This window comes from Podarcis tiliguerta (assembly GCF_965153285.1).
Source record: "Podarcis tiliguerta genome assembly, chromosome: 10".
Taxonomy (NCBI): Eukaryota; Metazoa; Chordata; class Lepidosauria; order Squamata; family Lacertidae; genus Podarcis; species Podarcis tiliguerta.
This window is the reverse complement of record NC_139543.1, coordinates 32,715,824-32,728,098: the sequence shown is the minus strand read 5'-3', so window position 1 is coordinate 32,728,098 and position 12,275 is coordinate 32,715,824. Positions and strand designations below refer to the sequence as shown.

The 12,275-nt window shown below is 44.5% G+C and overlaps 1 protein-coding gene across 2 annotated transcripts in view; it reads left to right on the top strand.

Annotated features, from left to right (window-relative positions):
- CAPS2 (calcyphosine 2) overlaps positions 1-12,275 on the top strand; it is a 34,090-nt gene that overhangs the window by 4,428 nt on the left and 17,387 nt on the right. For both annotated transcript variants that reach the window (XM_083399755.1, XM_083399754.1), the window contains exons 4-10: positions 381-426; positions 921-1,046; positions 7,294-7,326; positions 7,757-7,945; positions 8,375-8,497; positions 9,048-9,115; positions 10,653-10,772. In XM_083399755.1, coding sequence (XP_083255881.1) covers positions 381-426; positions 921-1,046; positions 7,294-7,326; positions 7,757-7,945; positions 8,375-8,497; positions 9,048-9,115; positions 10,653-10,772 — 705 coding nt within the window. The remainder of the gene's footprint in view (positions 1-380; positions 427-920; positions 1,047-7,293; positions 7,327-7,756; positions 7,946-8,374; positions 8,498-9,047; positions 9,116-10,652; positions 10,773-12,275) is intronic.

The following is a 12,275-nucleotide window of genomic DNA, read 5'->3' as shown; positions in this document are numbered from 1 at the left end:
GAAATAATTACAATAAAATTATGAAGAAAGGTAATAGAAATGCAATGTTGAATTGCTACTTATCTGAGTGGAGAGTGAAAATAAATTAATCTTCACTGGCTCAAGCTTTATGAGATGGTAACAACAAATTGCCTTCCAGAACTTCCTCACAGAACTTCAAGGGTCCTTTGCAAATGGGGATGGAAATAGTCTGAAGTGCATTTATTTTCTTTATTTTCTTCTTTTACCTGATTCCATAAGGAAAAGGAGAGTTGCAACTTTTTAATTAGACCCCTTTAGAAATCAATGAAACTTTTTGAAAGGAAAACATATTGTGGCATCTGAAAACCAAAGGAAGTTTTGAAAGCTTGCTACATTTTCTAATTTCTGATTTTCTACAGAGTTCCATGCCTTGATCTGGGAAAGCTGGGAGATTCAGAGGATGAGGTAACAATTATCTATTAATTTCAGAAAATTAACCAACTTTTAGATGTGGCAGTTGCTGGAAGTAAAAAACAAAATAATATCTAGATCTCATAGTGCTAGCTTGAATATGCTGCCCTAGTTGTCACTTACCAGTCATCTAACTAATTTTCTGAATTCATTAGAACGTTCTTTTAATATGTTGGGCGGAATATGCAGCTGTGTGTGATATTTCAGGATAGAAAACTGTTTCGCAGCTCCTAATTGGCATTATTTGGATTAGGTTTATGTAAAAAACAACACTTTTCTCTGAAATTCGTATTGTTACTTGTGTCTTATAAAACTCACAACACACACGATACTTGTGGCTGACTAATGTGGTCAGATAGCTCATCCTTGTGTAGTTCCAGTGTCCATAAATTTTATGAATTTGCTTCCTGAATTCTTGGGCAATTGATATTCTGCAACAGTTTAACAAAGCATAACACTTTGGCATTTAAAAAGTCCTTTTATTTTAGGATGGTGATCCCTACACTCCATACAGTGGTGGACAGCCTGATACTGGTCTACTACTTTCATCTTCGAACATCAGCTGGGGTACTCCATTACAGAGCCCTTATGCACAACATTATGATATTCAACAGGTTAGTTTGTTAACAGGAATATTTTCCAGCTATATCATCTTCAGGGTTATAGGGGATGAGGCACAAGGAGTGGGGTGTACTATCTTGGAAGGAAGAACATAAAGTATAAGCAAAGCCTGCTCTTCTCATCCAGCAAGGCTAGGGTGTCTATGTGGACCTACTCACCTGCTGCTTCTGGTGAATGCCATGCCAGTCCATAATAAAACATCACTCATCCATGGCATGATCATTCATAAGCGGTGCATGACCAAGTGGTGGACTGAATGAGGGCCAATAATAATAATAATAATAATAATAATTTATTATTTATACCCCGCCCATCTGGCCGGGTTTCCCCAGCCACTCTGGGCGGCTTCCAAAAGAATATTAAAATACTGTGATACATCAAACATTAAAAGCTTCCCTAAACAGGGCTGCCTTCAGATGTCTTCTAAAAGTCTGGTAGTTGTTGTTCTCTTTGACATCTGGTGGGAGGGCGTTCCACAGGGAGGGCGCCACTACCGAGAAGGCCCTCTGCCTGGTTCCCTGTAACTTGGCTTCTCGCAGTGAGGGAACCGCCAGAAGGCCCTCGGTGCTGGACCTCAGTGTCCGGGTAGAGCGATGGGGGTGGAGACGCTCCTTCAGGTATACTGGACCGAGGCCGTTTAGGGCTTTAAAGGTCAGCACCAACACTTTGAATTGTGCTCGGAAACGTACTGGGAGCCAATGTAGGTCTTTCAAGACCGGTGTTATATGGTCTCGGCGGCTGCTCCCAGTCACCAGTCTGGCCGCTGCATTCTGGATTAGTTGTAGTTTCCGGGTCACCTTCAAAGGTAGCCCCACGTAGAGCGCATTGCAGTAGTCCAAGCGGGAGATAACCAGAGCATGCACCACTCTGGCAAGGCAGTCCGCGGGCAGATAGGGTCTCAGCCTACGTACCAGATGGAGCTGGTACACAGCTGCCCTGGACACGGATTTAACCTGTGCCTCCATGGACAGCTGTGAGTCCAAAATGACTCCCAGGCTGCGCACCTGGTCCTTCAGGGGCACAGTTACCCCATTCAGGACCAGGAAATCCTCCACACCTGCCCGCCTCCTGTCCCCCAGAAACAGTACTTCTGTCTTGTCAGGATTCAATCTCAATCTGTTTGCCGCCATCCATCCTCCAACCGCCTCCAGACACTCACACAGGACCGTCACCGCCTTCACTGGTTCTGATTTGAAAGAGAGGTAGAGCTGGGTATCATCCGCATACTGATGAACACCCAGCCCAAACCTCCTGATGATCTCTCCCAGTGGCTGCATATAGATGTTAAAAAGCATGGGGGAGAGGACAGAACCCTGAGGCACCCCACAAGTGAGAGCCCAGGGGTCTGAACACTCATCCCCCACCACAACTTTCTGAACACGGCCCAGGAGGAAGGAGCGGAACCACTGTATGACAGTACCCCCAGCTCCCAGCCCCTCAAGACGGTCCAGAAGGATGTTATGGTCGATGGTATCAAACGCCGCTGAGAGATCCAGCAGAACTAGGAAACAGCTCTCACCTTTGTCCCTAGCCCGCCGGAGATCATCAACCAGTGCGACCAAGGCAGTTTCAGTCCCGTGATGAGGCCTGAATCCCGACTGGAAGGGATCCAAATGGTCCGCTTCTTCCAGGCGTGCCTGGAGTTGTTCAGCCACCACTCGCTCAATCACCTTGCCCAAGAATGGAAGATTTGAGACTGGGCGATAGTTGGCCATCGTGGCCGCATCTAAAGATGGTTTTTTAAGAAGCGGTTTAATAACCGCCTCTTTCAGCGGGTCTGGGAAGACTCCCTCACGGAGGGAAGCATTCACCACCCCACGAAGCCCATCGCCCAGCCCTTCCCAGCTAGCTTTTATAAGCCAGGATGGGCAAGGATCAAGGAGACAGGTGGTTGGTTTCACTCGTCCAAGCAGCCTGTCCACATCCTCGGAGGTAACAGATTGGAATTGATCCCACGCAATTTGACTAGACAGGACTCTAGCACTCTCCCGCCCCGGCCCTGCTCCCACGGTGGCATCGACCTCTTCCCGAATCTGAGCGACTTTATCTGCAAAAAACTTTGCAAAATCATTGCAGGAGATCATGTGGCCCGTACTGGGCCCCGATGTAGCAGGTGGTTCCGCTAGATTGCGGACCACCTGAAAAAGTCTCCTGCTGCTGTTTTCTGCAGATGCAATAGAGGCGGTGAAGAAAGTCTTCTTCGCCGTCGCTACTGCCACTTGGTAGGCTCGACATTGAGCTCTAACCTGTGTCCGGTCAGCTTCAGAATGGGTCCTCCGCCACCGGCGCTCTAGCCGTCTCAACGATTGTTTCATTGCCCTCAGATCCGTGGAAAACCACGGGGCTGTCCGGGCTCCATGCAATCGGAGAGGGCGCTTCGGAGCCAAACAGTCAATAGCCCTGGTTAACTCCACATTCCAGCGGGCCACCAGGGAATCAACTGAAAGGCCATCAACATGGGATAAAGCATCCCCTACCACTCTCTGGAAACCATTTGGATCCATTAAGTGGCGGGGGCGGACCATCCGAATCGGTCCCACCTCCCTGCAGAGGGGAAGGGTCGCGGAGAAGTCAAGTTGCACCAGGAAGTGATCTGACCATGGCACTTCTTTTGTTTCGCTTTTACTTAGTGTCAGATCACCAACATCCATTGAGGTAAACACCAGGTCCAAGGCATGTCCACGGCTATGGGTTGGGCCAAACTTATTCAGGGACAGCCCCATGGAGGCCATGCTTTCCACGAAGTCCCGAGCGGCCCCTTGTAAGGTCGTGTCGGCATGGATATTAAAATCCCCTAGGACAACCAAACTAGGTGTCTCCAGGAGGACATCCGCCACGACCTGAAGCAGCTCGGGCAGGGAATCCTTGGTGCAGCGGGGAGGTCGGTACACCAGAAGGAATCCTGTACTGCCCCTATTGCCCAACTTCCAGAACATGCACTCAGAAAACTGGGTCTTCCCAATAGGACGCCTGGTGCAAGCTAATGACTTCCTAAAAATCACTGCAACCCCCCCTCCCCGCCCACAAGGCCTGGGTTGCTGTGCGTAAGAGAAACCTGGTGGACAAGCAGCGGCAAGAACAGGCCCATCTGCTTCATCCAACCAAGTCTCTGTTACACATGCCAGGTCAAATCCTCCATCCATGATCAAGTCATGGATTGCAGTGGTTTTATGAATCATTGACCTGGCATTGCACAGCAGCACCTTCAGGTCATGTGGGTATCCCTTGCTGATTCTAGTATCCGTCCGGTCAGGACCAGACCCGGAGGCAGGGATAGTCCTCAGACAACGACTAAACCTGCCTCCTCTGTAATAACAAGGTCTGGTCTTAGCGTAACTCCTCCTCCTACCCGTGATCACTGAGATCGGTTGTCCCAGCGCATCCCCCTCTGTGGAACATGCCCCAGCCATTTTGTTGGCTGGGACCCACTCCCCGGCAGCCCTGACCCCTCCCCTTAAGAACAAAATAAGACCTTAAAACAATAAATACAAAAACAAAAGACCCCAGAAAACAAAAAACAATACAAATAAAAAACTATAAAAATTACAAATCCGTTAAAAACAAACAAATTCCCAACTAAACATCCATCCCACCCCCATCCACGTCCCCGCATATACAAAAAAAAATTAAATAAAAAGGACAAGGAAAAATTTAAAACATTTTAAAAAAAGCTCTGCGCCACTCTGGAACCCCCTGGGCCGCAGCAGTGACAGCAATCGTCCCTGTGAGGCCTGTCAGGCCCCGCCCCGGGCCAGATGGTGAGTGGCAGGAAGGAGCAGGGCCCTCAGACACCCACACAGGAGAATCCTCCTGGGCAGCAGAGCGCAGCAGCAGTCCTTGTGAGGCTTCAGGCCCCGCCCCGGGCCAGATGGTGAGTGGCAGGAAGGAGCAGGGCCCTCAGACACCCACACAGTAAAATCCTCCTGGGCAGCAGAGCGCAGCAGCAGTCCTTGTGAGGCTTCAGGCCCCGCCCTGGGCCAGATGGTGAGTGGCAGGAAGGAGCAGGGCCTTCAGACACCCACACAGGAGAATCCTCCTGGGCAGCAAAGCGCAGCAGTCCTTATGAGGCTTCAGGCCCCGCCCCGGGCCAGATGGTAAGTGGCAGGAAGGAGCAGGGCCCTCAGACACCCACACAGGAGAATCCTCCTGGGCAGCAGAGCGCAGCAGCAGTCCTTGTGAGGCTTCAGTCCCCGCCCCGGGCCAGATGGTGAGTGGCAGGAAGGAGCAGGGCCCTCAGACACCCACACAGGAGAATCCTCCTGGGCAGCAGAGCGCAGCAGCAGTCCTTGTGAGGCTTCAGGCCCCGCCCCGGGCCAGATGGTGAGTGGCAGGAAGGAGCAGGGCCCTCAGACACCCACACAGGAGAATCCTCCTGGGCAGCAGAGCGCAGCAGCAGTCCTTGTGAGGCTTCAGGCCCCGCCCCGGGCCAGATGGTGAGTGGCAGGAAGGAGCAGGGCCCTCAGACACCCACACAGGAAAATCCTCCTGGGCAGCAGAGCGCAGCAGCAGTCCTTGTGAGGCTTCAGGCCCCGCCCTGGGCCAGATGGTGAGTGGCAGGAAGGAGCAGGGCCTTCAGACACCCACACAGGAGAATCCTCCTGGGCAGCAGAGCGCAGCAGCAGTCCTTGTGAGGCTTCAGGCCCCGCCCCGGGCCAGATGGTGAGTGGCAGGAAGGAGCAGGGCCCTCAGACACCCACACAGGAGAATCCTCCTGGGCAGCAGAGCGCAGCAGCAGTCCTTGTGAGGCTTCAGGCCCCGCCCCGGGCCAGATGGTGAGTGGCAGGAAGGAGCAGGGCCCTCAGACACCCACACAGGAAAATCCTCCTGGGCAGCAGAGCGCAGCAGCAGTCCTTGTGAGGCTTCAGGCCCCGCCCTGGGCCAGATGGTGAGTGGCAGGAAGGAGCAGGGCCTTCAGACACCCACACAGGAGAATCCTCCTGGGCAGCAGAGCGCAGCAGCAGTCCTTGTGAGGCTTCAGGCCCCGCCCCGGGCCAGATGGTGAGTGGCAGGAAGGAGCAGGGCCCTCAGACACCCACACAGGAGAATCCTCCTGGGCAGCAAAGCGCAGCAGTCCTTATGAGGCTTCAGGCCCCGCCCCGGGCCAGATGGTAAGTGGCAGGAAGGAGCAGGGCCCTCAGACACCCACACAGGAGAATCCTCCTGGGCAGCAGAATACCGCAACTGAATTCAGAGATGCATTGGATAAGTGAGTGCTGCAGCAGGGAGTGCCAGAGCAGACAGAGGGAGGCATTGAATCCCCATGATCCAAATTTTTCTCTTGTTAAACCCCCAAACCAGAAATAAAACTATGCCAGTCCTGAAGCTGCTTTAGTGAATTGCCCTTCCATGGGAACCAATGGGAGGGAAACTGGAGGGGTGGAAAAGCACCAGAATTACCAGGAAAAGAGCTGCTCCTACCCAGCTTCTGTCCCAACTGGTGCAAGCTCAGGATGGATTGGATGCGGCAGTTCGTTTATCATGGACACTCCTCTCTTCCCGCCCCCAGTAGGATTACTCTGGTCATTAGGTACAGTACAACCTTGCTGGTGTCTATTTTTAGGGTATTGATAGCATATATTTCAATGCCCTAATTTTGGGAAAATGATATTTGTACTTTAGCAAATGCCCATATTTGTCAAAAGAATTTAATATTTTATAGCACGTAAAATGTGCTGGAAAAGTGTAAAAGGGTAACTGTTTGACTTCTACTTTTAAATACATATTACATTTTTATGTTGTGATCTTATTCACTATTTAACATGCATCACCACCCTAAATACACTGGTCATGATTGTATTCAGTATGGCTCTACCATACCCATTTATAGAGGAAAAGAGTCTTATTCATTCATGTAGCTGCAACGGCCATTTGCATGACATTAGTAATTATGGTAGTCAGTTGTTTCAGTAGAACATTCAACTGAATGGCCATGATTAAAGGGTCTGTAGTAGACCCTTTCATGCATGTCCTGTCTGATAACACCAAAGTATATAGAATATGCATGTGTGGCTCTGGGTTATGTATAAGGAGTGTTGGTGTAGATGGGAGTAAGACTTACAGAGTTCATTAGAGGCAACTTCTGATTAAGCATTGGGTTGCACTTAAATATTTATAACTCATTTAATTTCCCCCTAAAGTCATATCTGAAATTAATTTCTGTTTGAATTATATTGATTAACTATAAATATAAGTGAAAAATATTTCACTTATGTTTCTGCTCTTTCTCTTTCTCTTACCCAGACAGCAAGAAAAACAGAGCTGGAGAAAGCTGAGGTAATATAGTTAAAGAAACATATTAAACAAAACTTTGTGTGTGTGTGTTTCAAAATAATAATGAAATCATTAATATTTCTGCTTCGGTCCAATAATAGAAAAATAAAGCATCCAGATGCTGAAAACCCCCCAACTATTTTAGAAAAAGTTTGCCAGTTTATATTTTCATATTTCCCATTTATGATTTGCATGTGAAATGTGGATTGCTATATTCAAGATAATAATGGAAGTTTGTAGAAATCTTTGTCCATTTCACTCATTGTGTAGTTATTTGGTACAATAATAAACTGCCCTATTGACAAATAACTCAACTTTCATTTTACAATTGTACCATGATAGTTTTTGGCAACTTTTAAAAAACAAAGTGTTCGCTATTAAACTTTCACAATTGCAGTAGCTGTTTTGACTGCTCCCAATGATTCATTTTCAGCTTTCTTTGTGGGAGCAAAAGACAGTACCAGAAAATCTGCCACCCCCAACAGATAAATACAAACTCAAGTATCAGCAGTATGAAGCAGAAATGAAAGAGGGATATAAACAGTATTCTCAAAGAGTTGCAGAAAAAAAAGCAAAGGATAACCAACAACACAAACCTCCAGAAAGAATAGCTGAGGAAAAGGTAACATTCATACTTCATTTGACACTGGGAACTCTACTAACCTTTATGTGAAAGTACTGTGCTCAGACCATTGGGGGTATATAGAATTTATGCATGCAGGATTCATATAACATACTGCCTTGATTCAGAGAACAGAATTAGCACTGCAGAAATAAGTTCTCATAGGTGGAGCACCAGTTGCTCAAAATCTACACCATTTCAATTTATCAGCATATATATAGGTGAACAGTGCAAGTTTAAACCAGCTCATAATTCTGGGAAGTTAAAAAAATAGAGTTATGTGCAGGACACTAGCATAGGTTAGAACCTACAAATGTTTCTTGCACATTCTGAATGGTGAGGAACACAAATCAAATGCAACAAGAGTGCTAGTCTTGGCCACTGATTATCAGTGATAATATCTAGATAACATGTTTTATTCCCACATAGGATTTACAGCCTGAAAACAAAACATATGATGAGATGACAGTTTTTGATGAAAAGGCCCTTCTGCAGCAATGTTATACAAGCAAACCCTACACAATACAGCACAGCATAAGAAAATTGGAAGCTGTAAGTCTTCTGGGAAATGTTAACTTGTTATAAAATTCTGTATATACTAGTTTCTGTTCCAAGCATTTTTAAATAAGGAGGCTTTCCTACTTACTCAAAACCTTGGGTTTAGCTTTATCTCAGTGACATAGGATCCAAGATTCATATGATTGACTGTGTTTCATTTCTGAGCAGCGTATAAAACATATTAAAATTAATTCATATCACTGTTGTCACACAGCTTCAACTAGTCTATTATGCTGTGATGCTCTGAATGGAAGCAGAAGTAATGGAAACAGTTTTTCTTTCTGTTAGAATGAAATTTGCACATATGACAGACACTCAAATTATCTTTTCTTATCTAGTTGAATAAAAATGTGTCTCTAATAACCATAACTGAGTTTATGAATAATCTGTGTAAGCTTTTCATTGGGTGACATTTTATGTGTGTCCTAGTTTTACAACCCTAATCCACTGTTAATTTTTAAGAGATCCAAATGATCCTAACATTTTAACAATATTTTCTTAACTGCTGTAATTATATATTTTTCTCTTTAATGTTTGCTTGCAGGAGGATGTAGCAGCAGAAAGAAAAAAACAAACTGTAGTGGAACAAGTAATGATAGATCAGTTATCTAGGTAAGATAATAAATACAAATGTTGATATATAAATGTTGATGTATATAAAAGATAATAAATACAATGTATATATGTATTTTTTCCAGAAAAATGGACACAAATTAATTCAAAGTGCCTAAGGTTCCAATGCCAACCATGTCTACTGTGAATTAAGTCTTATTGAATTCAATGAGGTTATTCCCAAGTAAATGGGATCAGGATTGCAGCCAAAATTTCTAAATTCAATTGGATTATGTCACTGTTTATTATTGATTCTATAACCCAACTTTCCTATATCCACATAGTAATTTGCATCATAAAACATGAAAACAAAAAAGATATTGATAATGATAAACTTAACCTACTCTTATTAAGCATGCATACTTAGAAGGTCTCCTTATGTTCACTGGCATACTGCTGAGTAAATATAAGATTACGCCATAAGATTATTATCTTAGGTATACTGATTTGTGCATAAGATCTATCGAAACTGATTTTGTAAATATGTAATGGTCATTATCTAGTACCTCTGAACAGGATGTAGAACAAATATAAAAGAGCCTGGCAAGCAAGGTCTAATGTGGAACAAGATAGGACTTCCGCCTTACTTTTCGTCTTTGTGGCTGACAGAATACTCCTTGTTCACATCCATCATCTCAGGCCTGCACATGGAGCTACAGTATTCCTATTCCTGCTGTTAGGGAAGGAGGACAGGCAACTCCCCATTTACACATATTCTAGGCATGTGCAACCACACACACACACATTTCTACAAACCCGTAAGTGGCGCAAAACAGTGCAAAACCAGCCTTAAAAGAGTGTGTAAATGGCAAAAATGGTGTGAAAATAGTGTCTAGCAATCCCATGAAGCTTTGCAAGTGAAATCCCAGAATCCTTTGAGGCCTGTGAAGAGTTGGAGTTTAAGCAAGGATGTCTGGAGGGAACAATTGTGGTGGAGTTTGGTGGATTTTTGGTTTTTTAAAAGGTGTTTTTCAAGGGTTGCCAGAGGTTTAGGGGGTTTTGCAATGGTGTTCCCAATATACGTGATTTCACTTAAACACAAGGTGCCTCGGAACATAGCACCTGTGTAAATGGGGAGTTGCATGTATTTAAAAGAACCCAGAAGAGAATCATGTTGTGAGGCACTGTGAGCTGAGCAGCAAGAAGGATGGGAGAAAGAGTTTAGGGAGGAGGTAGACTACACCAGGTGTGCCTGTCCTTTTTCTCTCCCCCTCCCCCCTCCACTCATCAGTCCCTGTGCTTGTTTCCAGTGCATCCTGCCTCTGCGACAGAATTGTGACCAAATCTTTTGTTGTGAATAGGGTTAAATGGTGAAAGCATTGCTAAATTAGTTATACTGTGTGATTTAGATAAAACATTCATTATTTTAAAATTGTATGCATAAATTTGAATGCATAGATTCTGCGGCTGTCTCTTGATGTCTTCTATGTGTAGTAGCTAGTTCCAGTGTAAGAATTTGACTTTATATTTTTATTCTATAAAACTAGTTCCATGAAATCATGTGGGGTTTTTGGGTTTTTGTTTGTTTGTTTGTTAGAGCTGTGATAAGTGATCCAGAACAAAATGGGAATGCAGATACTTATGAGAAGGATCTTATGCTTCCAGGATTAAGGACAGCACCTCTGCGCTTTCGAAAAAGAACATTACATGAAACAAGGTAAGTATATGCTGTTGTCTTACTGAATATAGCCTTAAAATTATTTCAAGATGAAGCTTTGGTTGATCTAAGACAGTGTATCTGCGTTTCTTTGTTTCATCTAAAAGAGAGGCAATCACTCAGACCTGTTTTGTCTTTGAAATAAATATTTTGGGTTTTTTTTCATATTCACAATTCAGTTATGGTTTAAGACAAACTGTGGCTTATTGTGATGTTTTAACTGGATCATTAAATCTGAAAGAGCCCAGATATAAGAAACATGAGTTATTTTTTGTAACAAAGTAACAGTTAGCTTTTTCCCACAAATGGAATTAAGCAGATGAAAGATTAACAAATGCAATATACACCCTTGGATGATCATTTCTAATTACACTTTTAAATAAGATTATTCAAAACAGATCACTGATCAGTTGTACTATGCTCCTTACAAAAACTCTGCTTTGGAGACAGGACCCTAAAAGATTTCATCAATATATTTTGACCGGAACATATTATATGCCCATATATTTTAATGGGACCAATCCAACAATCTTTACTACAGATTGAGACTAAGGGTGATATTCAACTAAATTTTCCTAAGACTAGACCCATTGAAATTAATGAACATAAACATATTGTTCATTATTAGGTGTCCAACCAGACAGCAGTATTCTGGTTGATTTCATTCTAGCAAACAAACTGTTGAATTGGAGTACAGCCAGTTGGACCTCATGTGGCAACTGTTCTTCCCTGGGTCTTTCCTGGGATTATTGCTGTTATGTATTGAAGGCCAGCAGGGGGATACTGTAGACAGTTATGCAAATGAAGGATCGAAAGTGACGTTCAGTGATTGGATAGTTTGTATGCAAATGAAGGATCGAAAGTGACGTTCAGTGATTGGATAGTTTTAGAAAGTTGCTACAGTTACATTGTTCTGGAGCTCTATATAAGCAGGCTGACTGAGCTCCTCAGTTCAGTTCTGTTCTGGCCTTTGAATAAACAAGAGCTGTGTCGTCTGATATGTTCGCCCACAACTTAACAATTGCAATGTGGGGTTGCCCTTGAAGATAACTTGGAAACTTCAATTGGTCCAGTATACAGTAGTAAGATTACTAACTGTGGTTCCCTTTGGATCACATATAACTCCCGTTTTAAAATATCTGCATTAGTTGCCAGTTTACCTGCAGGTCCAATTCAAGGTGTTCACTTTAGTGTTTAAAGCCATAAATCAGTTAGCCCCCAAATATCTGAAAGACCACCTCTTTCCCTACAGACCCTCTAGGGTAATAAGATCAGCAGAGGGGGCCCTCTTGGTTGTTCAGAAGCTCAGGAGTAGCAGCCCAGGAGAGGGCATGCTCTATGGCAGTCCCTAAATTGTGTGGAACTCCTGCTCCACAGAAGCGTATCTGGCAACCTCATTATACAGTCCTTGATGAATGCTGAAGTTGTGCCTCTTTGACCTGCCCGTTGGCAAATGAGATATATATTTTTAGGACCCACCTTATTTTTAATTGTATTTTTTAA